General features: G+C 47.5%; 1 protein-coding gene across 11 annotated transcripts; it reads left to right on the top strand.

The window, feature by feature from the left end:
• The first annotated feature begins 83 nt into the window (after positions 1-83).
• P4HA1 (prolyl 4-hydroxylase subunit alpha 1) lies at positions 84-27102 on the top strand. Of its 11 annotated transcripts, none has more exons than XM_059850988.1 (15): positions 84-200; positions 5777-5893; positions 6694-6790; positions 8543-8694; positions 9385-9522; positions 11218-11457; positions 12240-12430; positions 13447-13623; positions 17752-17822; positions 22707-22806; positions 23833-23886; positions 24945-25010; positions 25428-25496; positions 26216-26312; positions 26791-27102. In XM_059850988.1, the coding sequence occupies exons 2-15, from the start codon at positions 5806-5808 to the stop codon at positions 26859-26861; spliced, it is 1611 nt and encodes a 536-aa protein (XP_059706971.1). In that variant the 5' UTR covers positions 84-200; positions 5777-5805; the 3' UTR covers positions 26862-27102. The 11 variants fall into 11 exon arrangements, with proteins under 11 accessions (XP_059706971.1, XP_059706966.1, XP_059706969.1 ...); XM_059850983.1 differs by having other exon boundaries at positions 25395-25496; XM_059850986.1 differs by lacking the exon at positions 23833-23886 and adding an exon at positions 23719-23772.
• The last annotated feature ends 567 nt before the right edge of the window (positions 27103-27669 follow it).

The raw sequence follows: 27669 nt of genomic DNA, 5'->3' as shown, positions 1-27669 counted from the left end.
GCGCATGCGCAGTGCAGCGCCCGCCGCTGTGACCAGGCTCACGTAGCGCGGGCTGCGCCGCTGGGGGGCGTGGCCTGAGGGGGCGTGGCCGGGCGCGGCTATAAGAGGCGCGGCGGGGCCGGGCGCGCTCAGTTGGTGAAGCCCCCGGGCAGAGCGTGGAGATCTGGTGCCGCCCCCGCCCAGCCGCCCCCCGTGCTCAGGTGAGGCCCGGCCGCCCCGTCCCGCCGGCCGTGAGGGTGCCCGGGCGGGTGGGTCTGGGAGAAGGGCGCCGCAGGGCTGGGCGGCTGAGGCGCGGGCGGCGGTGGGTGGGGGCGATACGTGGCAGCGCTCCGCCGCCCCCCGCCTTCCCCGCGGACAGGGGCCGGTGTCCCGGCGCTGCCGGCCGGCGTTGCCGGCCCTTACGTAACGGGAGCCGGCAGCCTCCGGAGGGGGGCGGGAGGGCGCCGGCGCGCCGGCTTCCCCGCGGCTGGCAGACTAAACACAGCCGCCGCCTCCCTCTCCTCCTCCTTCTCTAGGAGCTGGGAGTTGTCTCCTCGGCCGGGTCGGGTCCGCTGCCCTCCGGTGCCGCAGGTGCGCTCCCGCCCCGCTCGGTGGCCCCGCAGCTGGAGCGCCTTGGCCGCGGGAGCTGCGAGCGCATGGCTCGGTGCTGGGAGGGATGGAAAGTTACTCGGCGTGAGCTGTGTGCGAGGATTGCGCCCTGGGGAACGCGGCTTGCCTTGGTTTCCCTCGCCGCTGCCTTGGGTTGGGCTCAGCCAGCTGCAGTACGTGGAATTTTGCATCTGCCTTTGTAGTAAGCGATACCGTTCCGTTTTGGTAGGATCCAGCCTGACTGGCAGGAGAGACTCTAGAGCCTTCAGCATGCTGAAGAATACAATAAAAATATAATAAATAATAGAATAAAATATATTAAAATGACATCATAAAAATGTCACACGTTTTTAGACTAAATCTTCCAGTTTGCCTGAAAAGCTGGCTGCTCCCATAGGGAAGATCCTTCAGGATTGCCCAGCGTTCAGTTTCACTTCTTTTTTCTGCTGGCTTCAGAAAGAGACGAATGCGGAGTGCTGAAGTGTTCAACCACTCACAAGTAAAGGTTCAGCGCTCGAGGTTTTAGTGAATGAAAGGCATTTATTTACTTGGTTACCACGAGTGAATCAGTGCAGCTCCCCACAGCGCCGGGGGCTGTTGGCTCGGGCTGCAGACGGTGCTCTGCCAGGGGCGGAGAGTAAAGGTAATGAGTTCCTGGCTTGTCTGGGAAGCAGAGGCTGGCCTTTGGGGACAGGGATGTTCCCTGTCCCACTGCCCTGCACCTCGGACCTTTGCTGGATTCATTTTAATGCCTTGGACCAAAGTGATTTGACCCGGAGCACCCTGCACTGCTTCTCAAGTATGCGCTGACACAGCCAGTACTGATTAACTTTCTCTTTGTTTTCCTCCCCGAGCCAGCTCTCTGACCTGTGCAGATTTAAATGCTGTTCCATAATGAATGGCTTTAAAATCTAGCATTTAAAGCTGTGATTTTTGGGGCTTGCACGTAGATTGCAAAGTGCCTGATGGAGTTTGGCAAACTGAATTGACAGGTGGTGAGTTACACTTTGGAAGGGGGGAGGATAAGCAGAGGTTCATAGCAAGAAAGCCATGCCTTCATGCTGACGTTGATACAGATAAGGAAATCTTTTTTTCTCTAAAAGAATATACTCTGTGGAAGAACCCAAGTGATCATTGACATTGTCCTGCTTTCTTTAGAATTCACAGAATTCCTAGAATGACCAGGTTGCAAGAGATTTCCAAGGTCATATAGTCCAGCCCAGCCCCAACACCTCAACTAAACCCTGGCACCCAGTGCCATATCCAGTCTGTTTATAAACACATCCAGGGATGGTGACTCCACTACCTCCCTGGGCAGACCATTCCAGGACTTTATCAGCCCTTCTGTGAAAAACTTTTTCCTGATATCCAACCTCTATTTCCCTTGGTACAGCTTGAGGCTGTGTGCTCTGGTTCTGTCAGTGCTGCCTGGAGAAAGAGCCCAGCCCCACCTGAGCACAGCCACCTTTCAGATGGAGAGTGATAAGGTCACCTCTGAGTGTTCTTTTCTCCAGTCTAAACACCCCCAGCCCCCTCCATCACTTTAATATCTGAAAACGTTCCTGGATATCTCTGTATTTGCTCAGCTAATCCTTGAGCAGAAGGACAGCCTCCTGCCTGGTGTGCCTAATGAAATAATTGCTGTATTCCATCCCCAGTGTTCCTTGTCTTGGCCTGGGAAGTTCAAACAGGTGGGCTCTGAGGGCTGTGTCCATTCCATCTTAGCCTGGAGGAAACCAAGGCAAAACTCACTTCAGTTCCCTGTGTGTAAATCTCTGTACAAACACAGCTGCTCTGTATTCAGCCATCAACGTTGTCTTCAGCTTGGGAGTAAATGAGAGGTAGATCACCCTCCTTGACTTTGAAATTGATTCTTATCTCTTACTATGTTTTGTTTTTCATATATATATATATATATATATATATATATATGAAATATTGTAATTTTGTAATTAAAAGATGCCTGAAGTGCACCCTGTTCTTTTGGTAGCAGCAACTGTAGAAAATCTTTTTTCTCTCACTGCTTGGGACTTAAATTTTAAAACAGCCTTTGAACATGCTAGAGGACTTGGGAACTGGATTCTGGTGCTTCTGTCCTGTGAGACCTTTAAGCAATGATGGTAGCTGAATGTTCTTAGTACTTATTTTGGGAGAGTTCTTTCCTTTTCAGTAGTATTTTTGGTCACATTGTGTCATGAGGCTGTAACTTGGGTTGTCCTTGAGACAGGAGAGGTTTAGGGCAGTGAGCAGCTATCACTTCTGGCTCCATCTTTTCTATGTCCCCTAAGCTCAGCTTAACTGGTCAAGGGGTTTTATTATTATCTTTACATACAGTGGAGTCCAGTAAGGATTGTGAGAGTGGCCCCATCTTGTAATCAAAAGCTGAGGATCTTGGTGATAGAGTTTTGTCTCCTGGCCCTGCAGTGGACTTCATCTCGAGCAGGCAAGTTTCTTCTTACCTAAACAAAGAAGCTGGTTTGGAACTGAGTTAGAGCCATTCCACGTTGAAGTAGCCCCTCAGTTTCCATTTTTTATCCTGTTTTCTCAGTCCTGGTGAGCACCTGGGAGCTTGGAGCTGGCAGTGAGGAGACTTGGCTAATGAGCATCTTCAGCCTTTGGTCCCTGAGCAGTGGCACCTGACTGTGATGAGGTTGTGTCACTCTGCAGCTGTCTTTGCTTGCCTGCTTGAATCTTTCTATTTGTAAAGCAGAGCTGGACTTTGGGAAGTCCCCAGAAAAACCCCTCTAAGTTACATCAGTTGAAATGGTGGTGTTGAAATTTGTTGAGTGCTCAGAGAATGTGCTGCTCTTGGCAGTGCCATTGCTCTGCTTGCTGCTTCGTTTCTCTTCTATCCAAGTGTTTGTGTGCTCTTTGCTGTTCCCTCCTTCCCCTGCTGGTGTTTTGCTGTTTCAGAGCTCAGTCAGTGCTCGTTCCCAGGGGAGGCAGGGAGCTCCTGTGTTGGAGCTGTCAGCTGCACTCCCACTTCCCTGTGTGGGCAGAGATCCCCTCCTCCCCGAGATGCTCAATTGCCATTTTTGTGGGACATGGCTGAGGAGGAGGGTGAGACTGACAGGAGTAATGGAGAGAGGATTTTCATCTTGTTTTACTTCATGTCACCAATGGGAAGAAATTAAAGCCTACTTACTTGGCAGGCTGTGAGTCTGGGAGATTTCCAGTGTCTATACGAACTGAGCTGTGTTTTCTTTGATTTGGGAACCTGTGGCTGGTCCTGCTGCAGTGGTTGGAAAGCTCTGCTCCTTCTGAAATTCTTCCAAGAACGGGAGATCCAGTTCCTCTGGGCAGCCTCTTGTAGTGCCTAAGGGTGAGAAACTTTGTGTTTGTACCTCCTTGGAATTGCCCTCGTTGCATTTTGTGGCCGTTGCCAGTCACTCCTGCTGTGTGCCTGTGGAGATAAGGAGGTGGGAATAAGGGTTGCACCAGTGTTTGCAGAAGCCTGGTGCTGGAGCAGGCTGCAAAGGCAGCTGGAGGAGAGGAAAACCAAGATGGAACAGTCACTAAGAGCTGTAGGTGGAGAGGCAACGTTTTCTTCACCTTTTTGGTGATTCTCTTTATTGGTTATTCTTTGTGGTTTTAAAAAGTTTCATCTTGATTAATATGGCAAGAAAGGAAACTTTCTGAGTGCAGTAAACAAATAGCTCAGTGCATTCCCAGTGCTGATAAAATCGGCAAATATTTACGATGTAGTAAAGCTGTTTGTGCTTTGTCACCGATTCACAGATGTGTTGGCTCCAGTGCTGAATGAGCAGGAGGCACTTGGCTTTCTGCAGGGTGAAACAGGAGCTGAGTGCTGTTCTCAGTAAGAATGGAGGTGGACATCAGTGGGTTTTGGTTGGGTATGTGTGAAACAGCCTGCTGGCTGCTGTGGGGAGGGGGAAAGAGGCACTGCAGGAGGCTTCTCTGTCCAAATTCTCACTTTCACAGGCAGAAGGTGAGTTGTAATGTGCCAGAATGCATCAGCCCTTCAGCTGTGGTCAGGCAGATTTTGGGTGGTTTACAAGAGCTGGAGGCTGTGCTGCTTTTCTGGGCTCGTGTGCCTTTCCTGCTGTTGCTCTTGGTGCCAGTGGGGCTGTGCTGGTGCTGTCCCCCAGGCAGGCAGGCCCCAGAGGAAATGCAAACCCCAGTGCCTCCCCTCTGCAGTGCTGGAGGTGGGAGCAGAGGAGGGAGCTGCCTCCTGACCTCAGGTGCAGTGTGAGAGAGATCCTGCACTCCAGAGTCAGAAATATGTTCCTGTTGATACCACCACCTGTGCTGGCTTTTATTTGGGTGTAACTTTTGACCCTCCTTGGTTATTTTTGCACATTTTTTATGTGAATACCATACCTGGGTCTGTGTTGTTTGCTTGATTAAAGTTATGCTACTTTCTTCCCTAAATAGGCCAAACTGTAGCTGAGCTTGTTGCTTTTTTTCTTTGTTTTTTTCTTCATGAGTTCTGCTGTTGGAAGAGCTGTAAAATCAATTTGTTACTCCATGCACTGGAGTTCATTTTTTTTCTGACCAGCTACAATATGTGAAAGTTTAAGCTTTTGTTTGGGAGGAAAAAAGGCAAACCTTGTGAATTCCACGACAGCATAATTACTCCTAAAGTATGCAGGAGCCAGGCAATGCTGGGCTGCTGAAGGGATCAGGATCCTGAAAGGCTTGAGCTTGGCAGCTGGCCCTGCAGAAAGCACTGCCTGTGACTGCTCAGCCAGGATCCAGGGACAGACAGAGCTGCCTTTTGTGTCAGGTGTGGGGTTGGCTGCACACAGGCAGCAGGAGCATGCACAGAACTCCCTCTCTGGACTGCTCATGTGGGGTTTGCATTCAGACCTGCTCCACTGGCATCTTTCTGACTGAAAAAAAGGAAACTTTTTTTCCCCTGCTGAGTGGATGAACTTGATAATGACTATTTTAAATCGGTGTTGTGGGCTTTTTTTCAGTGTTTGATGATTTCTTTCAGTGCTTTTTGCAAAGCAGCTCTACCTGCAGCGTGACTTAGATGCCAAAAAGAAAGAGTGCTGGTGAACCCCTTGTCCCTGAGCTATTCTTTTTTCTCAGGTATAAAAGTCAGCAGGAGGACTCAGTCTGGGAGCTGTGCAGGCTGTCAGGGTTCTGCTGCCCCTTCTGAAGGTGCATTCCACTCTCTGGTGAGCAGGGATTTTTCACCTGTTTTGTGTTTCTCTCACAGGTGTGTGGTGAGGTGAGAGCTGTTGAGCAATGGCATTCAAGAAGGTTTGGTGTGCCCTAGCCCTGGGATTTCTGCTGCCTTTCTCTTGTGCCCACACGGACTTCTTCACTTCCATTGGTGAGAACTGCTTTGGTGTAGCCAAAAGAGTTTCTTGAGAGCCCTCAAAGCTCCAAGGATGTGTTAATCATCCAAGGCCCTAATTGGTGCAGAACTGAACCCATTTCCTAGTTCTTACCAGTTACTGGCTTTTCTTTGGGGAGAAATGGGCTTTAGGTCAGTCCAGGGTGCTCTAATGAGCCAGGCTGGGCTTTGTAGTCACTGTTTATTCCTGAGGGTACTGGAATTGAAGCAGAATGTTGGTGCTGCACACGGGTGGAAGGAGGTGGTGAGCTGCCAAGGGCACATCGTGGTGCAGCATGTCTGGACTCACCCTTGGGTTCTGGGGAGCACTGCACCCCTTTGTGCTGAACCACTTCAGCTGCCTGCTTGCAGGAGGTGAAGCAATTATTAATTAATGCCAAGGACTCTTGAAGTCATGGATATAATCTTAAAAATAAAGCCCTGGATTAGTGGTGTGTATCAAACACAAAGGCTTTGTGTATGTCTGTAGCTTTCTCTTTATTTGCTCTACATTATGTATGCTTGGATGAAAGATTACTCTGTGGCAAACTATTTCCTTTTCCAAATGAATCCTAAATTAGTTCTAATAATAAATATGCAGTATTACATTAATTTCCATGGCAACAAGCTTGGTCCAGCAGGAGATTTTCTCCTTCAAAAAAAAAAAAAGGCCTTAGTCAGATACTCCTTCAGGGTTGTTTAAGCAAATGCAGAAGGACTTTTGGGGAAGTAGAAAAGAAGAAAATTCTCAGGGGTTTGTGTTTCTCCTTGACTCACCAAACTCATTTTTTTTCTAGGTCATATGACAGACTTAATTAATACAGAAAAAGATCTGGTTGTGTCACTCAAAGATTACATTAAGGCAGAGGAAAGCAAGCTGGAGCAGATCAAAAAGTAAGCAGCTGGTGTCACAATGCTAATGTGGTCAATCATTTGAGTTCACCCTTATGCAAAAAGTGTTTCCTTAAGGCTGATTAAATTTGTGGAATTTTTCCTCTGGGGCAAAGCTTTAAGTAGCAGGTTTTGCTGGGTGTTTGTTGTCAGCTGTTCCCTTGCAGCACTGCTTGGTGCATAAATAAGAAGAGCCCTGACCGTGTGAGGAGCAGAGCCCAATGTGTCAGATTTTATCACAGCTAGAAATAAACCTCTTTTATCACTGAACAGGATGCTTTCCTTGCTTTCAGAAATATGCATAAATCTGTCTTGAGGGTGTTGAAACAGTTCTAGATGGAGGAGTGGTTTTTATCTTGGCCTTTATGTGTTACTTTGTGGCGTTCCACCATCCAGGAAGAAAGATCCTTCTTTGTCACTTGGAACAGGGGCTTGGAAACGCTGCCAGTTTTGGAATGTTACCAGTAGATTCTTTACAGCTACAAATTAACAAGGGAACCTGCCAGTGGGGCATCCCAGAGTGTGTAAGCACCGCTCATTGCAGAAGTGTTGCAGCTCTGTTTTCATTTTATCAGAGGTGTTCCCTGGGAGGTCAGGAGAGTTTAAATAACTGTCACAGAGCTTTTGAAGAACCTGGGGAAAAAATGCCAGCGTTGTTTGTTGGCACCTGGAGGATCCTGGGAGCTGCTGCTGCAGTGGGAAATGCAGGGAGGGTTTGACCCTGAGCCGTGTGAAGGCACAGGGTGAAGTTGGTTCCTTCAGTCTTGCTCTGAGCTGGAGCTGGTCCCCAGCAGCTCCTCTGGTTTGGAGGGAGCCCCTCACTGGTGTGGCTGCTGGAAAAGCCCCCAGGGACTGTCAGAGTGCAGGAGAACAGTCAGGGCCAGTGTGGGGAGGTGCAGCCAGAGGCACCTCTGACAGCTGTGAGCCCCTCCCTGCCCCAGGTCCAGCCTGCAGCTTCCATCAGGCAAACCAGATCCTGGAACAAGAGGAGCTCCAGCTGAGGGGCACAGCTCCCTCCAGGCTGCAGATTCTGGGTTTGCTTTCTTGCTGGAGTTTGGGATTCTCTGTGGGGTGGGGCTCCTCAACATCAATTCTCCCTGATTGCAGGGTGATGGTGTACAGCTGCTTTTTTCTTTTTTCATTATTTTTGAAAGCTGTGCTTGTTTTGGGGCACCTCGGGGTTGTGAATGACTTGTGGTACTTAGAGAAGTTTGAGCTGGAGCTGCAGCACCAGAAACTGGGTCTGGGCTCCTCATTTGGGGTGTGAGAACCTCTGATGTTGCTTCATCCAAGCTTTCAGCATGGAAAGGAGCTTTGTGGTGAGAGGCAAGGGGCATCTCACAGGTGTGTGTCTAAACCTAAATTAATTTGAGCCAAGCATTGAACTGCCTTTTTGTAAGCCTTAGGGGGAATTGAAAGGTTGAAAATGTGGGTAAAGCTTTGGTTTTGGTTAGTCCTGCATGGCAGCTCATAATGGAAGTGCTGGCACTGTGCTTTTGGGGCTTGTAGGAAGGGGTTCCAACAAGGGCTGCAAGAGCAGCACAACACTTGGGCTGCAGCTGAGGAAGAAGATTTAATAAAGGAAAAGGAAGTAGCCCTTCTTGTTCCTTTTAGAAGAGCTCTAAATATAGATAATGCAAAAGCTTGCAATTTTGGTTGGCTTTTTTATTAGCGAAGACATTTGAGTAGTTTGCAATCAGTTCTCTAGCACAGCACCAGACCTCTGTGAGACTTTAATGAATATTTTCATTCTAGATGGGCAGAGAAGCTGGATCAGCTGACAGCTACTGCCACAAAAGACCCAGAGGGGTTTTTGGGCCATCCTGTGAATGCATTCAAGTTGATGAAAAGGCTCAACACAGAGTGGGGTGAGCTGGAGAGCCTGGTGCTCAAGGACATGTCAGATGGTGAGTGTGTGTGCCTGCAGCAAAATCCAGCATGCCAGCCTCACTGCAGGTGCTTGCCTGTTGCCTTTCACATGCCAGGGCTTGGATTAGATTTGCAAATCTGCTTTGGAGACTAAGCATTTGTGGAACTGATCTGAATTAGTGTAGTAAACACTTAATTGCTGCCTCTTTTCTTCAGCAAGAGTGGAAGCTCTTTAGCAAGGAGCAGGACATGAAATAGTTGACTATGAAAGACACTTAGCAAAAGGAAGCCAGGGTGGTTAGAAAGGACCTGTGAGACTGTCTCAACAGCTAATTAATACCAGATGGAGGTTTGCAGTTAGGAATTATAAGGAAGCAGAGCTTTCAAAAAGAAAAGGCTGAGTCTCTGATAAGGATTCAGCACACTCAGCCTCCCTGCTGCTGTGAGAGGGGCTGAATATGGCAAAAAAGGCTCTGCACCTGCCAGCCAGAAATCTGCACCAGTGTGTCTTCAGCCCTTCTGAATGGGTGGGGTAAAAAAAAAAAGTGTTTATTTTTGTTTTTTCCTTTGCTTTCTTTAAAAAAAATCCCAAACCAAATGCAAACTGTGCAGCCTGTACTGTGAGTTCAGGTCAGGCTTGTGTGAAGGTGGATTTTGCCTTTCCCTGGGGCAGGGAGCTCACCCAATTCCCAGGACAGAGGTGAGCAGTGTTTCCCTGCCTTTCCCAGGCTTTATCTCCAACATGACAATCCAGAGGCAGTTCTTCCCAAACGATGAGGATCAGACTGGGGCAGCCAAGGCCCTCCTGAGGCTGCAGGACACCTACAACCTGGACACAGACACCCTCTCCAGGGGGAACCTGCCAGGTGAGAGCCATCCATGGCTGTTATTTGCATTTCCTAAATGTCCTGATTGCAAATTGTTTGCTCTGTTCCACCTTGTTTAACTGCTCAGCCTGAAGGGAGCATTAGGAAGGGGGTTGAGCTGGCTAAAATTAATTTAAAAAGTGGTTTTTTGGTTGAAATCTGCATCTTTCTTCTAGTTATGGTAAGATAATCTAGTGTTAGTAGTTTCTACTAAAAATCAATAGCAATAAAATCTTACCTGGGTAGGGTTTTTTCCTTGTGTTGCACTGGCAGATGCCTGGTTTTATTGTACAACATCATGCATTTTAACAAGTTCCTTTGAGCTCAAACTTCAGGGATTGTGTAAACTGAGGAGCAAAAGATGCATGCACAGACCTGAGCCTGTGTGGCATTGCCTGAGCTGATCTCTGTGCAGGACAAGACACAATTTCTCTTTTTTGTCAGAAAACTTTCTCTGCTGAGTCTTCCTTGTTTTCCTCTGTTGAAAAATAGTCCTGTGCCAGCTGGCAAAAAATCAGCTCTGTACAACTCATTTTGTTTTTGCAAGTGCTCATTGTGGTCAGATGCCTAATAAAATTAAGAGTAATTGGCTTTATGTGCTATGATGTATAACCTTGCTTTTGGGTTTGCTTCAAGACCTGCTCAAGGACCTACAGATTCCTCCTAGTGCAGTGAGCAGCTCGTTGCTGTTTTCTTCAAACAGCACAGAAATACAGGGGGAAGTTTTGCTGCTTTTGAAGCAATGAGCTGTCCAGACTGTGCAATGAACTGTACTGGCAGAACCTGGAAATTCTGGAGGATAAAAAAGAATAGCTTGGACTCTAGAGGGGAACTTCCCACGTGGTCACTTGTTTGTGCTCCTTTTCTTCATTCCCAGGGAATTTCTTTTGGTCCAGAACCTCAGCTACTGCCAAATTATTGTGTCCTTGGAGGGTTTGCAGGTTCAGGCTCAGGAAGCTGCAGTTGCTGCCCATCACAGGAATGGACAGCAGAACAGCTGCCCCCTTTGAGCCACTGCAGAGCTGCTGTTAGAAACTCAGAATGGGTTGAGATGTAATCAGGGATGTAATTCTAGCTGTAATAAAACACTGGCAGGTCCTGTTTCCCTTTTACAAGATTAAATTTGGTTTTTCATAGGGCCTGTATTTCCAGAAGCAAAAATAGGAATCTGTAATTTGCCTACTAGTGCTTTAATCTTTCAGAGGTCACTTAAAATGTTTCTAAAAATGACTGACTTGAAAAAAATCCCAAGCAGCTGGGAATTTACTCCCTGATGTTTTCCTTCTCCTCCCCCACCAAGCTGTCTCTAACAAGTTGTGGTTCAGTAACATTTTGAAAGTGATAATGTGATGCCCTTGAAAACAGAGTTCTGAAACTTCAAATTTGGCTTATTTTTGCTCTTGCTGGAAGTGATTGGGGTTTTGAGGAAGGAAGGTTTGTTTAATTTGATTTTTCACTAGTGGTAGAGACATTTAGCTGTCCCCTGGTATTCTGGCAGTGGAAAGCTGCATCTGAGTGCTTGTGTGCCAAGGATTTACAGACTTTAGAGACTTCCAACAAACAGCTACTGCAGAAGGGAGCTGTGGGAGCACAGAAATAAAACCCTGCTGTGAGGAATGAGAAATAACTGAAATGTTTCTCAGAGCACAGGTCTGGAACCCTGTGTAAACTCTTTGTTTTGCTCTAAACACCCAGGTGTGAAGCACAAATCCTTCCTGACAGCTGAAGATTGCTTTGAGCTGGGCAAGATTGCCTACACAGAGGCTGACTACTACCACACAGAGCTGTGGATGGAGCAAGCCCTGAAGCAGCTGGATGAGGGAGAAGTGTCCTCTGCAGACAAAGTCTACATCCTGGACTACCTGAGCTATGCTGTGTACCAGCAGGGGGACCTGGGCAAGGCCATGGCACTCACCAGGCGCCTCCTGGAGCTGGGTGAGGGGCACAGGGACACAGCTCTGCCTGGGTTTGTCCTGGGCACTGCAGCCTTGCCTGGGATCTGACTCCTATATGCATCTGTAAAGTGTGGTTTTGCATTTTAGATGGGGATTTGCTCCTTTGTACTGAAGGGTTTTCATGGCTTCTGTCCCTTCTACCTGTCTGAAATCTGCTTCTCTCCCTACATTTTGCTTTCCTGGGTTGAGATTGCTTCCCCTTAGGTGGAGGCAAAACCAAATTAATGAAATTGAAACTAAATTGGTGATACTGAGATCTGTGCAGATGGTTTAAATACAAATTCAGCATGCTGAGGATGAAACACTTGTAAAAACAAGAAATACGGAATACAGGACAGTGAGATAAGAGTCTGTTCCATGAAAAATGAAAGCATTTATTCTCCTGTAAATACTTTACTGAGTGTGTAATGGATGCTCTGGGAAGTTCAGAACTAACCCTAACATAGCAAGAGCCACTTATTAAAGAACTGAAGCTAATTCTGTAAGTTAAAGTGCTTTGTCACCAGAAATTTTCAATCCCACCAGGGCAGTTTCAGTTTCCAGCCAGTCACACTGTCCCATTCCCTTGTCTGTCCCTCTGAAGTGAGATGGGCCGGAGTGGCCAAACCCTTTTCCTCAGTGCTGGGACCCCATGTGCAGTGAGGGTTGGAGAAGCAGTGGTGTGCATCTGTTTCCTTTTGCTTTCTGTGAATAATCACTTCTGGATGATTCCTCAGGGGCTGGAACCCTGCCAGTGATCCCTGTCTGATTCTCTGCCCACAGATCCTGAACATCAAAGAGCAAACGGGAACATGAAATACTTTGAGTACATCATGGCTAAAGAAAAAGAAGCCAACAAGTCCAGCACAGATTCAGAAGAGCAGCAGGAGAAGGAAACTGAGGTTAAGAAAAAGGATTACCTGCCTGAGAGAAGGAAGTACGAAATGCTGTGCCGTGGGGAGGGGCTCAAAATGGTAAAGTGGAGTAGACTGTTCTCAAATGTTTGAAACCAAACAATGTCAGGAATGTCAGAAAAATGTGTGTGGTGTGCAAGCAAGGAAGCTGTTAGAGCAGCTGGATGAGTGTGCAGAGCTGAGGATCACGTGCTGGATTTCTGCCCCCTTTGGCCTGTGCAGTAGACAGAAAGTAACGCTGCCCCAGGCACTGCTGGCTGTCTTGGATGTGCTCCAGCTGTGTAATTAATTGAATAAGGATGCTGGAAGTCCACAGTTACAGACAGAATTAAATAGGGTGGTTGGAGTAGCTTGCAATCAGTTCTCTAACACAGCACCAGACCTCTGTGAGGCTTTAATTAATGTTTTCATTCTAGATGGACAGAGAAGTTGGATCAGCTGGGGTGGTTTTTTTAGTGATGAAATTATCTTAGTAGGGTTGTGTAAAGTAATGCTTGCTGAAGTATTGCACAGCCACATTAAAGTGCAGACAGCACTGACCTCTCAAACTGAAATCATCTCTTTAACCTGTCACATAAGGAGGTGGGGAGAGTGAATTGTTTGTGTGTCCAGGATGTGTTCTGCCCTTGGAGATACCAATGTCCTGTGGCAGTTTATTGTAAATCAAAGGCGACTCCAGCAAAGGGGAGAGAATGATGCATCAGACTCCATTGATATCAGAAGGCAAATTAATTACTGTATTATACTATACTGTGTACATTTCATCTAAACTGAATCTGCACACACCTGCTCACACTGCACTGAATCCCATGACTGTCCTCACACTCACACTCTCTTGGCCCTGACAGGGGCCAAGGAAACAAAACACCATCACTTTGGATAAACAGTCTCCACATTGCATTCTCCTTTGGCACACCACAGGCACAGCAAGTGATAGGAATTGTGTTTTCCCTTTCTCTGAGGTTCAGAGAATGTGAATCTCAGAAATCCTTGGGAAGAATTGTGCCTTGCTTTTCTCTGAAGAGAAATGTGGCGACCCCAGTTGTCTGAGTGGCCCTTGCTGTGCCTCCCTGCAGACTCCCCGCAGACAGAAGAGGCTCTTCTGCCGCTACTACGACGGGAACAGGAACCCCAGGTACATCCTGGGCCCTGTCAAGCAGGAGGACGAGTGGGACAAGCCCCGCATCGTTCGCTTCCTGGACATCATCTCCGACGAGGAGATCGAGACCGTGAAGGAGCTGGCCAAGCCCAGGGTAAATGCTCCCCCTTCCCTGCCTCTGGAACCTGAAATCCCTGCTCTGAGTGTGAGTGAGTGGCTGGCTGCTCTGGAGGGGCAGGAGGGTGTGCAGTGAGCTCTCACCTTGCTTGCCTCACCTTGCAGCTCTTGAAGGAGGCTGGGAGTTCTCTGTGATGACTGGAGCCAGGTCCCAGCAGTGCAGGATTGTCAGGCTCTTCCAGCAGACACCGTTTCAGCTGGTCTGGATCAGATGAGGAGGAGAATGTTCTCCAGCAGAGAACAAACTTAAAGCAGCGAGGGTGGACTGGAGTATTCCTGACTTGTGTTTGGTTTTCTGCTTTTGTTTCCTTTTAAGTCTGGAAGGGAAAGGCAGCCATTCCTCTGGTCCTGGAATGCCACATTATTGTATAGACAAGAAAGAATGGTTGTATTCTCCATTTTGGTGTGAGACTGGCTGCTGTTGATGCCTTGTGAAGGCTGGCCAAGAACAGAGGCTAGGTGGAGTTAAAGAATAAAGTAGGGATTTATTAAAAGGATCTCCTCAATAGATCCAACACAAGAGCCCAGCCAGGGCTGCACCCAAGGTGAACCAAAATGGTCCCAAAATGGATGACTGGTCACAAGGTCTCTCACTTTTATCAGTTCTGCTCCATTTGCATATTGGAGTTAATTGTCCAATTCCAGCTTTAGGTTATGAAGCCCCATCCTTCTTGTTTTTCTTTCTTTATTCCATTGTTGTTTATGCTCTTGGGCCTGAGATTTGGATCATTTGTCCTTGGTGCCCAGCTGGAGAAGGAATTGTTTTGTCTCCCTGCTCTCTGCAGAGATCTCACCATCCCTAAATGTGAAGCCCAGAACTGCACACTAAAGCAGCACAGAATGTGAAAAATATAAAAGCTAAAACCTGAGGCATCACTGTCTCTAGGCTTGGAAGCTGCCTGCAGATGAAAGAGTTTTAAGAGGGCAGGGCACAGTTGGTGGGTTTTGGCTTCTTATTGATCATGGTGGCTCATCAACCCTGTCTGAGATACTGGATGCAAAGGTGGTTCTTTCTCAGTGAGGAATAATCCAGGGCAGCTCGACTCTCTGAGAGAACAGGAGGGTCCAAGGCAAGCAGCAAACTGATGGAGTTGCCTTCTGTATCCAGTTGGTGCAACTCTGCATCTACAAATGTACTCTGAAGTTAGTTTAATTAATTTATATTTCCATCAATTCTAAAATAAGACTTAAACTCATAGAAATGTAATTTTCCTGCTATTTTCCTTTGCTTTTGGCCTAAATGGCTTTTTGTCCAGCATGAGCTGAGCAGATGGAGACCAGGGGAATAAGAGCATTCAGTGCAGGAGAAGCTGTTGGCTTGGCCAAGAGCTGTGGTTGTACATGGGCAGTGAGGCTGTCCTTGGCCTACCAGGGAGCCTGAAGGGGATCTTAAAGCTCCCTGAAGGCTGAGCTGTTGGACATTGGGAAGAATCTCTTCGCTGAAGAGTTTGTCAGGCCTTGGTAGGGGCTGTCCAGGGAGGTGGCAGGGTCACCATCCCTGGAGGTGCCCAAGGAATGGTGGGATGTGGCAAGGTGGGCGTGGATCAGAGGCTGGAGTTGATTATCTTGGAGGTCTTCTCCAACCTCAGTGATTCTGTTCTGAGGTCTCTGAGGTAATGCTCTGAACTGTGAGCAGGAAGTGCAAGCTTTTCCCTCCATGGACCTGTGAAGCATCTCCTGCTGCCCTGGCTGGCAGCTTTGCTGCAGGGCTGAAAATCAAAGCCCCCATTGCTGGTCTGGAGGTGTTGGAGCTCCTTTGCTCCAGAGTGATGTGTTCCACACCTGTGGAATGTGACCAGATCACTGCTTTACAGAGTAGAAAACTGTAAATGTGTGACTGTAAGCTCTGGGCTTGCTGAGGTCACTGCTCTCCTGTCAAACACTCAGCTCATGGCAAAGACTTGGAGACCTTTGTGGCAGGAGCATCTGTATGCACTTACTGTTCCCATATTCCCCGGGGCTGAGGCCTTGCACTGCTCAGCAGCAAAAGGATTTTGTTCTTGGAGACCTAAAGGTCATCTCCTCCTTCCTGCTGCTCGGGCTGCTGCCATCCTCTGGGAGGAGAGTGCTGCCTGATCTGTGCCCAGCCTTCTGCTGTGCTGGCAGGATGAAGCCTGATTATTCAGCTCTGGAGTCTCACTGGAATTGTAGTTTGTGCCTTATTTTTTCATGTGTCTGCATGGGAGGAGAGGCAGCATACTGGGAGCTCCCAGTATCCTTTCTTGTAGGTATGGAGAGGCCTTGGCTTGTTTAGTTTATTTTAACAGTGGAGAAACGCTTCTGATTGTTTGGGAGTTGGCATGTCATTGTGCCTTTTGCAAAATTTGGGCTCTGCATCCCAGCCTTTCCAGTTATGAGTGATGGAGAGTGCTGGTAGTACATGAACCAAGCTAAAGGGCACATGTGAGGTTCTGAGTTGGAATATTAACACAGATGGGAAGGCATGAAGTAAATGGAGCACAGCAGAGGGAAAAGAAAGCCTTGAGCCAGGAGTTCCCACTTTGTGTAAATGTGACCACGAGTGAAGCAGAAATCTGTGGGAGCTCAGTGCTGCTTTTGGTACAGGAAGGATTGAAAAGGAATGGTTTATTCACCTTTGGCTTATGGTGCTGCCGGGAATTTACCTGTGCAGGGGCAGGACAGTGTAACAAAGCACCACTTGTCCCCATGCCACACCATTGTGCTGCTCCCTGAGCATTTCACTACAGAGGAAATCCAAGCTGCTGTAGTTGGTTGTCTGAATAAAGCAATTCTTACTGCAGACATGGAAACAGGACTTGTGGAAAACCTTAAAAAAACCAAACAAGAAACCTTTCTTTTGGTAAAGCTGGAGCCTGCCCTGGTTCCCCGTGGCCCTGCAGCCTGGGTGGCAGCAGGGCAGGGCAGAGGTGCCAGGGTGGTGGCATTGTCCCCTGGCCAGGCTTCTGGATGGTCGGAGTGCTGGGCTGCAGATTGTGCTTGTAATGCAACTTCTGATGGTTCGCTTCACAGCTGAGGCGAGCCACCATTTCAAACCCCATAACGGGAGCCTTGGAGACGGCACATTACAGAATTAGCAAAAGGTAAGAGAGCTCTGCCCCAGGCCTGGGCCTGGCATCAGTGTCTACGTCCTGCTCATTCTCAGGAAACCAGTGGGCTGAAGAGACAGCTTGCAGTCCACCTTGTGATTCCCTGCAGATCTGTAACAGGCTGGTGCTGCTGAGTTTCTCAGTCTTTTCCTTCAGCTGGAAGTTCTGGGGGCGTGTTTTGATTTGTTCTTTCCCTTTTGGTCGCCTTCTCGAGTCTGTTTTTTCAAGCGAGTCTCTGCAGTCAGCGTGAAAAATACAAGATGCCACAAAACCTTCAGTAAAATCTGGGTTTTGTTTTTAATCTATACATTCCTTTCCCCTTGCTCCTTCTCACAACCAAGAATTGTCCTCCCTTTCTTTGGAAAATGAAGCGGATCTCAAAATGCCTGAATTGGGTGTAAGAAATGCTTCAGGTCCTTGCTGGGCACACAGACACACATCTCCTTGTCCAGGATAATCCCACACTCCCAGCTGAGCTCCTTTACCTCCTGCCTGACACAAACCTGGCAGAACACAGGCTCGCTTCCACCGGGCTCCTGGTTCTTTTCAGCTTGTCCATTAAGTACTACAAGAGCTGAATTTAGCCATTGCTTTCCAAAATTGGCTGGATCTGAAAGAAACCACCTGCCCCTGCTTGCCCTCCCTTGGTTTTAGCCATGGTAATTAAAGATTGGCTGCACAGGCCATCAGCACTGAGCCAAAATTCTGGGAGGAGTTAAAGCTTCTGGGTGAGAAGGAATTGTCTGGGAAACTCAGCATCATAAATGACTTGTAGAAAGTCTTGATTTTAAACCAAAAAAAAAAAAAAAAAGGAGGAAAAATAATAAAGGGAGGAAAAAAGTGAAAGGACAATCTAACCAAATTATTCCAACCAATTTGTTGTGATTTGGACATGGCAGCTGCAGCTTGTGTTGCCCTTCCAACCATTGCTAATATGCGAGCATCGCATCCGGACCAACCGGAACCTTTCAAACACCTGGGGCTTGGCCAAAAGCAGCCTGCAAGGTGGGTAAGCCTTGTCCTTTCTCTTTTTGTAGCTGAGCCGTGCTACTGTTCATGACCCTGAGACTGGGAAACTGACCACAGCACATTACAGAGTCTCTAAGAGGTAAGGGGAAGGGATTCCTTGTCTGAGGAAGTGTGTCCTGGGGCTGTGCTGCTGCAGCACAAGGATTCTGTGTAACTCTCCTTATTCTTCAGCTTTTCTTTCAAAGAGAGTGGCCCAGGCGAGCTGAGCTGTCATCTAACAAAGCACGGGGGCTGCAGAAGTAGGGACTGGTTGTCAGTGGTGGCATTCCCAGGTGGAAGTGCCCTCTCTGGCTGAGCATGGCTTGTGTGCTGTGACTAACGTACTAAACGTGGCCATGGGGCTCTGCTGGCACCCAGTGCAATGGGGCACCCGCCTGGCTCGCCTCTGCTCCTCAGTGCCCACACTTGCTCAGAGCTGGGAGCTGCTGGCATTCCTGGGAGCACTGCCCAGAAAAGCTAGAGGATGATTTTAAGGGATTTCCATGCTGGAATGGTGGAAGGTAGTTGCTGCTTGAATAGAAACTCAGTGTTCTTCCAGCTGCTTTGACAAACCCCTGAACTTGGAATGGCCTGGAGCTGAAGGGCTTTAATTTACCTGTGAATTGCTTCAGAAAGGTAAAAGCTTCCAAATATGGGCTCACAGGAAGGTGATTGATTCAGGAATGATGATAAGTCTCAGGAAAACTGGAAAATCACTGGAGCCAAGGTCCTTAAGGTCTCTCTAGTGGAAAGTTGAAAACTTTTTTTTTAAATGCCTCACACCCTTGCAGCACGTGGGTCTGTGTGCTCCTTGGCCTGTGCAGGTAGTGGGAATCCTCTGGAAATTGTCTGGGAAGCTCTTACATGTTTGCTCCTTAAACTGACCCCATGGAGGGACTTTAGGAACATTCATCTCCCTGTTGGACGTGTGTTGCATTTAATTTTTATTTCTTGTTTTTAATGTTCAAGTCTGTCCACGTCTTACCTATCTTGGTTATTTGTCACTGCATATTTGGAGTATTTAATTTATTCACTTGTGGGGTTTGTCCTCTGTGCCAGACAGCTCTGGAGTATTTACTGAGGAAACTCCTTCATCCTTTTGAACATCCCCTCATGTCAAACTTGATGTGCTAATGATGGGAATTGGAGAAGGTGACCAGATTGCTGATGGAAATTGGGATGCATAATTGGTCCCTGTTTAAAGAGATGAGGCTTAGTGAAAGAACTTTTTGAGTTGTGATTTTTCATTAGTAGGAAGTGTTATTCCCTGAGGTAGTGCAGATGCCACAGTCAGAAAAAATAGTACAAGGCACCACCCAACATGAAAGGCCAATTAAAAAAGAACAGGCTAGAGCCTGGGGAATGGGACCCTTAAATTCTTAATGAGGTTTGGTGCTCAAAAGTGTGGCACTGTGGGACTTCCTTCCAACGTACCCAAGGAACTGTCAGAAATTAAATGACATTTTGCTGAGCTCCAAGTTTTTAAATTCAGTATCTCACTGGAAACTGGAATTAAAATTGTAGAGACACATCCAAGAAGTTGGGGAAGGCCATTTTTTGAGGGCGGGAATAGCCTTGAGGTGTGCAGCTCCTGCTTCCCCCTGCCTTTGCTTTCCTCTGTGTGCAGATTTGCAGGATGGGTATGGACTTCCCAAGAGAACTTGACACCTAAATCTGGAGTGGGAGGCAGAAGCCACCCCCACCAGCCTGATGTAGAGGGCCTGTGCTGTTCCTGCTGCCCTCCTGCACTGCCAGAAACATCTTTCCCTTGGAGCTGCTCGAGCTGGTTCAGATTCCAGATGAATCATTGCTCCTGAAAACCAAAAATGCTCGCTTCATTTTTTAATAGATGACTGCTTTCCCCCTCCAAACATTCCTTCCCAGCACATGCCCTCCTAAATTACAGCATTCCTGCCTCTGAGAGAGCTACTGTTCCCTTGGTGGGACGTGGCAGCTCTGTGAAAGGAGGCACCTTGCCAGTGTGTGCAGCACCAGGATAAACCCACCCACTCACACACTGCTTTTACAGATCAAAACTCCCTTTTCCCCCTTCCCTCTCTTCCCAGCAGGCAGCCAGAGCTTGCAGCATGTAATGCTAAAAGTTTCCACTTCAGAAATACCAGGCTGGGCTTTTACTCACTCCCTGTTGTGTCTCTGCTGGTACTTTTCTGCACACCAAGTGTGGCTTAGAAGGCTTTTAAACACAAATCCCAGTATTTTATGGCCAGTGACCTCCAGAAGTAGTGTTGGGATGTAATGTCTTCTCCTAGACTGACCAGTGCAGCTGAGGAGATGAGATCTGGGGGGTTGTGTGCTCTTGTGTGTTCAGTAGCTCCAGAGAATTGTCTGGTTTTTCCTTAATGTACTGCTTAGTCTTTAAATTATTTCTGTGGAGAAGCATCTGCCATTCAAAATTTCTGAGGTGCCTCATGCAGAATTAGAAGAGGGAGGAACCTGGGACATTTTGTGGCTGTCCCCATCCCTGGCAGTGGACATGGCTTGGAGCAGCCTGGGACAGTGGAAGGTGTCCCTGCCCATGGCAGGGGGTGCAATGGGATGAGCTCTAAGGTCCCTCCCAAGCAAGCCATGTCTTGATTCCACGAGTCAATACGATTATTCCTGACTGTTTGTGATGCATGTAAAAGTTGTTAAAAGCTCCCCCAGTCTGAATTCAGCACGCTAATGGAAGCATTAAATTTTTTATAACAGTTCAGAGATGGCTTTTTACAAAGCCAAGTGGGTCAGCAAAACACCAGACTTGTGTGGTCAGGGAACTGGGGAGTTGTGTGGTGGTTCTTAAGGAAACACCAAATCCTTCTGTAACTAAATCAGTGGTATCTTGACCTGCCCTGCCTGTGGCTTCCCAGGAATTGTCCCTGTTTTATTGGAGCCCATCACAGACTCAGAGGTGGCAGCTGGTCAGAAAGAGGACAGAATGCAGTGAACCTGGAAGGATGTAAATATTAAAAGAAAACAAACTGCTGAGCATGTTTTAGGCTGTTAATGCTGCATCTCCTGCACCACTGGCCAGGGGAGTCTCTTTTTTTGATAGACAAGGGCAGGAAAAAAAGCCAGCTTTGTGTGAAGAAATTGTTTTGAATGAGGCAGAGACTTTTAACAGCAAGGGACCAAGCTGGGACAGCAGCAGAGGAGGGAATGTGGGACAGCTGGAATATTCTGTGGCCAGGCAAAGCCATGGCTGCAGCTTGCATGGCACCTCCAGGGTTAAATCCCCCTGTACCTCTGCAGCACTCCAGGCCTCCCTGTGGTTTTGCTCAGCACCCAGCAGACAGGCTGGCACTTGGAATATGGCTTCAATTCCCTGTTCCTCCACCTTTCATAGGCTTGCTTTGTATGTGGAGGCAGTTAATTGGATTTTTAAAATATGTACAGTATTCCCCTTCCTGAAAGGCTGCAGTATTCTCCCTGGTGAAGCATTCATTGCCATCTAAATAACCAACAGAGCAAGAATGCTTGGGTTTTTCCTTCTTGGGGTTTCTTGGGGTTTTTCCCTTTATTAACAGACTGGACAGAGGCAGAGAGGGCCTACAGTGAAGCTGCTGGGTGTGGTGGGGCTCTTCTTGTGCCTTAAATGTGAGGTTAGGGCTGCTTGTGAGCATTACCTGGTCACCATGGCTGTGTGGCATGGCTGCTTCTGGGGATTTTTGTTTGGTGAATGCTTCATATCCGTGTCTTAGCATCCTTCTGCCACCTGAAATCAAAGCAGATTGTGCTGTAACACCTCCTGGTACTAACAAGTGTTCAGCAGTGGATGGGCCTGGGGATGTGTTTGTGCATGTCTGTCCTGAGAAATCTGATTTCTTTTATCTCATAGTTCATTTGTCATTCAAAAAAACGCTCGTAGAGATTCTGTAACCTGTGTCAGTGCCTTGTGTCATGTGTCATGCTACTGTTCCTCCCAGGCAAAGTATTTGGGGATTTATGGGGTTTTTTTAAAATGCAAATCAAAAGAAAAACTTAAGTATAGATGTGAAGGTTGATGTGAGTAAAATGACATGGATGCTGCTGCTGATAGTTTCCAGCTGGGCTCTGGGCACAGGGATTTCTGTCCAGCAGGAAGCACTGCTGAGCCCAAAAGCTGAGTCAGCTACTAGAACAAAAGGTAGCAATAGCTATCTCCATTTTCCTGCCAAAAAAAAAGGAGGACAACAAGCCCCAAATCATCAATATTATCACCCATGTTAGTGCAGGGGGCTGCCAGGGTAAAATGAAGGTGCAGTGGCTGGCATGGGATGAGTCAGATGAGCAGCTGTGGAAAAACTCTAATACACAGTAGGAGGCAAACATTCTGAAAGATGCCTTTGGAACTGAGGCTGACCTTCCACATTAAAAAAAAATGGGGGACGGTCAGCTTGGGTTCCCCCTTCTTAAAAATCATTGTGTACCTGAAGCATGTGCTAAACACCAGAGTTATAATAGGCTGTTCTGACAGCTGTTGTTCAATTTATTGCATTATTGGATTGTTTTCAGAATGATTTTTAGTAGCACTGCAGGGGTAAGTGATGAGAAAGGGCAGCTCCCAGAGAGCTGGCCTGGAGTGTGTGACATTTGGGGAAGCTGAGTTCCAGCTACCCAGACAGAAACAGTAACTCACCTGCTCCCCTCCCAAACCTTGCTTCAAAATGCATCACCCCAGGGGCTGAATGAGCTGTTGGGAGCGGGGTAAGAGAAAAACCATGTGTGCCTGGTTTAAAAATCAGCTTGAAGCACTGTTTGTAACACTTCCTTCAGCCCGGTGTGGGAATTCAGGCCCTTGGTCACAGAGCTCCCTTAAACCCCTGCTGGAATTGCTCTTTCTAGGAAACTCATTCCTTAATTCAGGGGTTTGTAACACCCTGGAAACACTTCTGGTCATGCTACCAAAATCCTTGAGAAGTCCTAAAAACCAGTGTCCCATTGCAAGTGGCTGCAAGTGTTGCTGCTGTGCTGTTGCTGGCAGGTGTCACTAACTGTCCCCCCCCAGCGCGTGGCTCTCGGGCTACGAGAGCCCGGTGGTGTCCCGCATCAACACCAGGATCCAGGACCTCACAGGGCTGGATGTCTCCACTGCAGAGGAGCTGCAGGTAAGTGGCAGCTTGGGTTTGGTACTGGGTGTGCCACTCACCATTTCAGCACCTCTTGTGCTTGCTCAGGTGAGGTGGCCACAAAAAACTCATTTATTTACAGAGGGGGAGAGAAGGTTGTCTTTGCAGAGCAGCGGTTCAGTGTGCAATGGCTTTTTGGGGCTGGAGGAAACGGTGATAACTGAAACTCTGGATGTGTAGTTCCTTTTTATTTAGTCAAATAAACTGAGTTTCATGGCCATAGGGTCAGACTTTGCTGCTGTTGGAGGCAGTTAAAAGTGTAATTCAGGGAAGGCCACCAGAGTGTCTGGTGTCCCTGGGATATGGGAAGCACTGGCCTGTATGTGTAATTTGAGTAAACTGCAATTTAGAAGTGCTTTTGTTTATTTGCTTGAGGCCTTTAAATGAGTAGCTGCCTCCCTGACTGTGAGCAGAGCACGGGTACCTAGAAAGCAGGACACCCACAAAGTACTTCTGAAACCTGCTGTGCTCCTTGCCACTCTGTCAAGGATCCTGGTAATAAAATGGACAAGGATCTGGTGGAAAATTGATGTTATTTTTTTATAACCTATTGGCAAGAAGGACAGGGAAGCCTCTTTATTGACACAGTCAAATTCAGGTCAAAAAGTGGTTTCAATGGGATGATGCAAAAGCACCGTGACACCGTTTTGGAGAGAGGCTGAAAAGTTTTCTGTAGAAGAAAAATGCTTTTCTGCCCTGGGAAGCACCAGATTCTTACCTGGAGCATCCTTCAGTGCCAGTCTTGGATGTGCTCCTGCTGCTGACAGAGGCTTGACATTTCCTGGGGCTTGGTGTTTAAACTTCATCTCTGCAAAGGCTGTAGCTGACAGCCAAACTCTTGCCTGGCTAAAGACTGATTTACTAGATCCTGTGCTTCTCCTCCCACTGTAGGTAGCCAACTACGGCGTAGGAGGCCAGTATGAGCCTCATTTTGATTTTGGAAGGGTAAGTCCTGCTTTGTCTTCACTCTTTCTTCTTCACAAGCGCTGTGTTTCTCTTTTTCAGGTGGCAAATTATGGAGTGGGAGGACAGTATGAGCCCCACTTTGACTTTGCACGGGCAAGTAAAGAGCTGGAGGAGAGCTAGACCTGGTGAAGCCTGGGCCTCTGGGCTGGGGCACACTCTCTGTTCTTCCATGTCTCTTAAATTTTGTAGCTCTTCCACTTTCCTAATCCATGTCCGTGGAGAAAGCCCTCTAAACCACCAGCTGAACCTGTGGAGGTTGCTGCCTGTAAGCTGAGTGCCAGCAGACTCCTGACAACTGGAAAAAGTCTTATCTCACTGTCCTTAATTTTTAAATTGGATTTAAATTCCCCACCTGTTTTATTCCAGCTTAAATTGCAGACTGCTGAAATTCAGTTGGTTATTTACTGGGCATAATTCTGTGTGGTTTAACCCCTTCAGATTAACCTTAACCCTGCCAGTCCCAGCCACCAATTCTGAATCAGGATCTCTGCTCTGTAAGCACCTGCTCCAAGGCATTGCAAGTGTTTAACAGGTTTTGTTTGGAAACACTGGGGTTGTTTCCAGGAGTAACAATTGCTGGAATTTCAGTGCACACAAACTGTGGTCACAAGGGGTGGGTTTAAAAACAGAGGTGTGCCAGAAGCTGGTATCAAAACTCATCAAAATGGGGTTCATTCTTGTAAGTTGAGTGCTGGACACCTCTTAGTTGCCTGGTTTGTCACTGAGGCTTCCTCCCTGCTTCCCAGCTGGAATCCAGAGTGAAGTGTGGCAGGGAGGTGTCCCAGCTGACCCTGGGACTGAGAGCTGCCCTGGCTGCTGCCAAGGACAAGGGGGATGAGTGTAATTAAATAATTCAGTTTGCTGTGAGGAGGATTTATAGCCTCAGCCTCAGACAGCACAGTTGTTGTTGCCCATTAGAAATCTGGGCTTAATGCCCTCCCTCCCTGTCGTACAGAATTTCAAAGTGCCTGGTTTATTTAAATTGATAGATTCACTCCTATTGCATTCCTCCCCTCCTTCCCAATCGAGGGGTTGGATTAATTCTTCTGCATGAGTCTGTTCTGTGCTGCTGGCTCAGCAGCTGTGTGTCATTGGCTGCTCTCAGCAACCAAAAAGAAATGCTGATGGAATCTGCCTGCTTTTGTTCACAGAAAGATGAGCCAGATGCTTTTAAAGAATTGGGAACGGGCAACAGAATTGCTACTTGGTTGTTTTATGTAAGTGATACATTTCTGCCATCTGTCACTGTATATTCTATGCCATGGAATGATTTCATTCTGCTTTTCTTTCATTCTTTTTTACTGAAGGGACTTGCCACTAACTTTGGGGTAATGCATATGAGGGGTCTTCTTACCCAGACTTTGTGATTCTTCCATGTGTCTTAAGGAGGATTTCCCCCCAAATTTAAGCTTTAGGTTTAATTACTTGCCTGCCTGTTTATTTTTGTACCTGCATCAGTGTTTACAGCATGTTCACTGCCTTAACACTCGAGTGGGAGGGACAAGGCTGGGACTGCACTGGGAACAGGGGGGGTTTGGCCTTCTTAAGGGATTTATGTCAAAATTGAACTTCACTTTCACTAAAAAGTGAGATTTTCTCAGCCTGAACTCACCTGTCCTTCCCCACCTGTTCAGATGAGTGATGTGTCAGCAGGGGGAGCCACGGTCTTCCCTGAAGTAGGAGCCAGTGTTTGGCCGAGAAAGGTGAGCAGGATTGATCCAGCAGATAAATCCACTCCTCCCCACTACCCACACAGAACAGAGCTTGAAAATGAGCCTTTAAAATAACTGTAAGCACCTCTGTGCTGTCAGAACAGTGCTATGATTTTCCTTGAATGCAGCAGCTGGAGCTTTGCTGGTGATTCCAAGGACCCATGTGTGGATGCAAGTGCAAAACACTTAAATACTGCAAAACATATTTTGAAAATACTCAAATCTGTGAGTTGATTTAGTCTTGAGGCATCTGTAGGAAATTCTCCTGTCAGTTTTTTCCTTTAAGCCAGGTTTGCCTTTACTGGCCTGCTGCTCAGCTTTAGTAAATAATCTTGGCTTTCTTAAACTGGTCAGGAATTGAATGAAACTGGCTTAGGATTAAAAAAAAAAAAAATGAAGAGCCAAGTATACAGACATACATACAATAAGTCAAAGGAGACTTTTTCCTAAGAATATGGAAAAGAGCCTGCAGTTTAAAAGGAGGCTCTGAAACACAAATGCACCTACCTTTGCCTTAGTGTGTGTGGTACAGAGCACAGGGCTGAGTGTCCCTGCCATTCCCAGGGTACAGCTGTGCTCTGGTACACTCTCTGTGTGTGGTACAGAGCACAGGGCTGAGTGTCCCTGCCATTCCCAGGGTACAGCTGTGCTCTGGTACACTCTCTGTGTGTGGTACAGAGCACAGGGCTGAGTGTTCCCACCATTCCCAGGGTACAGCTGTGTTCTGGTACAATCTCTTCCCGAGTGGAGAAGGCGATTACAGCACACGGCACGCGGCCTGCCCGGTGTTAGTGGGGAATAAATGGGGTGAGTACCTGCCTCTGACCTGAGTCTGGGCTCTCCTGAGGGGTGGCTTGGCTTTATTTTTCCTTTGGACTTCAGAAATGACATTCTTTGTAAAGAAATATATTTAATTTACTTTATCTCATATCTCTCTATATGTTAAAATATATTCTATATAGTAGCATATTTCATTACATGTATAAAGGAAATTAATACTATGTCTACTTTAAGAGTTTTTGTAGCTTTGCAGCCATACTGGAAGGGTTTTTGGTTGGTTGGTTGGTTATTTTTATTAGACTACTTCACAGATTTGTGCATGCCAGTGGGGTTGGAATGAGAGAGTCTTTTAAGGCCCCATCCAACCCAAACCGTTCTGTGACTAAAACCTTTTAGAAAATTAAGATAATCCTGTGCTTAACCAGAAGCTGGCCTAGAGCACATTTAGCTTCAGCAGAAGAGGAGCTGAGCTGTGCAGTGATGCAGTGCCTTTGTGTCTTTGCAGTCTCCAATAAGTGGCTCCACGAGCGGGGGCAGGAGTTCCGCCGGCCGTGCACGTTATCGGAGCTGGAATGAGGCAGCCTGGGCTCCTGAGCACTCAGGGGGTGCAGCTGCACACTCCTGCCAGTTTACAACTGACTAACAAACACTCCACTACAGGTTCACCCCGCCCAGCTCAGCTGTGGACAGGACAAACGTGCTTTTGGTTCCCTCCAAATCTCCCCCAAGGTTTATCAACAGAAAATACTGAGGTTGACAAGTGTTACTGAAAAAAAAAAAAGGACAAAATACAGATAAATACAGATGAGGGCCACAACTTCCAGTGGTGTTGTGTGTGGTGTTCCTGTCACCATCATCCCTCTGAGCAGTGTGGGCAGCCAGGAGTTGTCTGGAGTCCTCCTCACACCTGCCAGGCTTAGGGCAGGATCATTGCTGGGGAGGGCTCCCTTCTAAGGAATGCTGAATCAAACCCTTCCCCATTCCTCAATTCCCAGACACTTGACTCTTTGCTTTCCTAGAGTGCCTGACCACTGCAGGCTTACTTTGCTGGAGAACAGGTTATTAGCATGTTCTAGCCTGGTTTTTCACTTCCACAAAAGCCCCACTTTTTAAACTTGTCTTCCTTCTCAGCCTGTGTGGAGAATTTGGCTCTGAATTTTGACCACACGAGCCAGCAGTTCCACAGGCAGAGTCAGGATGCATCCACAGTGTCAGAGCACTCTGGGAACACCCAGAGCCCATCTCCCCTCCTCTTCTGCAATGTTTGTCCACAAGAACAAATGCTGCTTTTGTTCTGTCCTGGCAGCCAGCTCTTCCCTCTGCTCCTCGGGCAGTGGGGATGGGGATGTTCCCACCTTCATTAATCAAAATTGTCGTGCCTTAG

The sequence above is a fragment of the Haemorhous mexicanus genome, chromosome 7 (genome assembly GCF_027477595.1).
Source record: "Haemorhous mexicanus isolate bHaeMex1 chromosome 7, bHaeMex1.pri, whole genome shotgun sequence".
In the NCBI taxonomy this organism is placed as follows: domain Eukaryota; kingdom Metazoa; phylum Chordata; class Aves; order Passeriformes; family Fringillidae; genus Haemorhous; species Haemorhous mexicanus.
This window is presented reverse-complemented; position numbering and strand designations above follow the sequence as displayed.

What these genes read in the sequence shown, in the direction of transcription:
- P4HA1 (XM_059850983.1), top strand. Translation starts at nt 5,806, where the DNA reads ATGGCATTCAAGAAGGTTTGGTGTGCCCTAGCCCTGGGATTTCTGCTG. An exon ending in CAGGCGCCTCCTGGAGCTGG is followed by an intron (nt 11,458 to 12,239) that starts GTGAGGGGCACA and finishes CTCTGCCCACAG; the next exon opens with ATCCTGAACATCAAAGAGCA. An exon ending in CCACTGCAGAGGAGCTGCAG is followed by an intron (nt 22,807 to 23,832) that starts GTAAGTGGCAGC and finishes TCTCTTTTTCAG; the next exon opens with GTGGCAAATTATGGAGTGGG.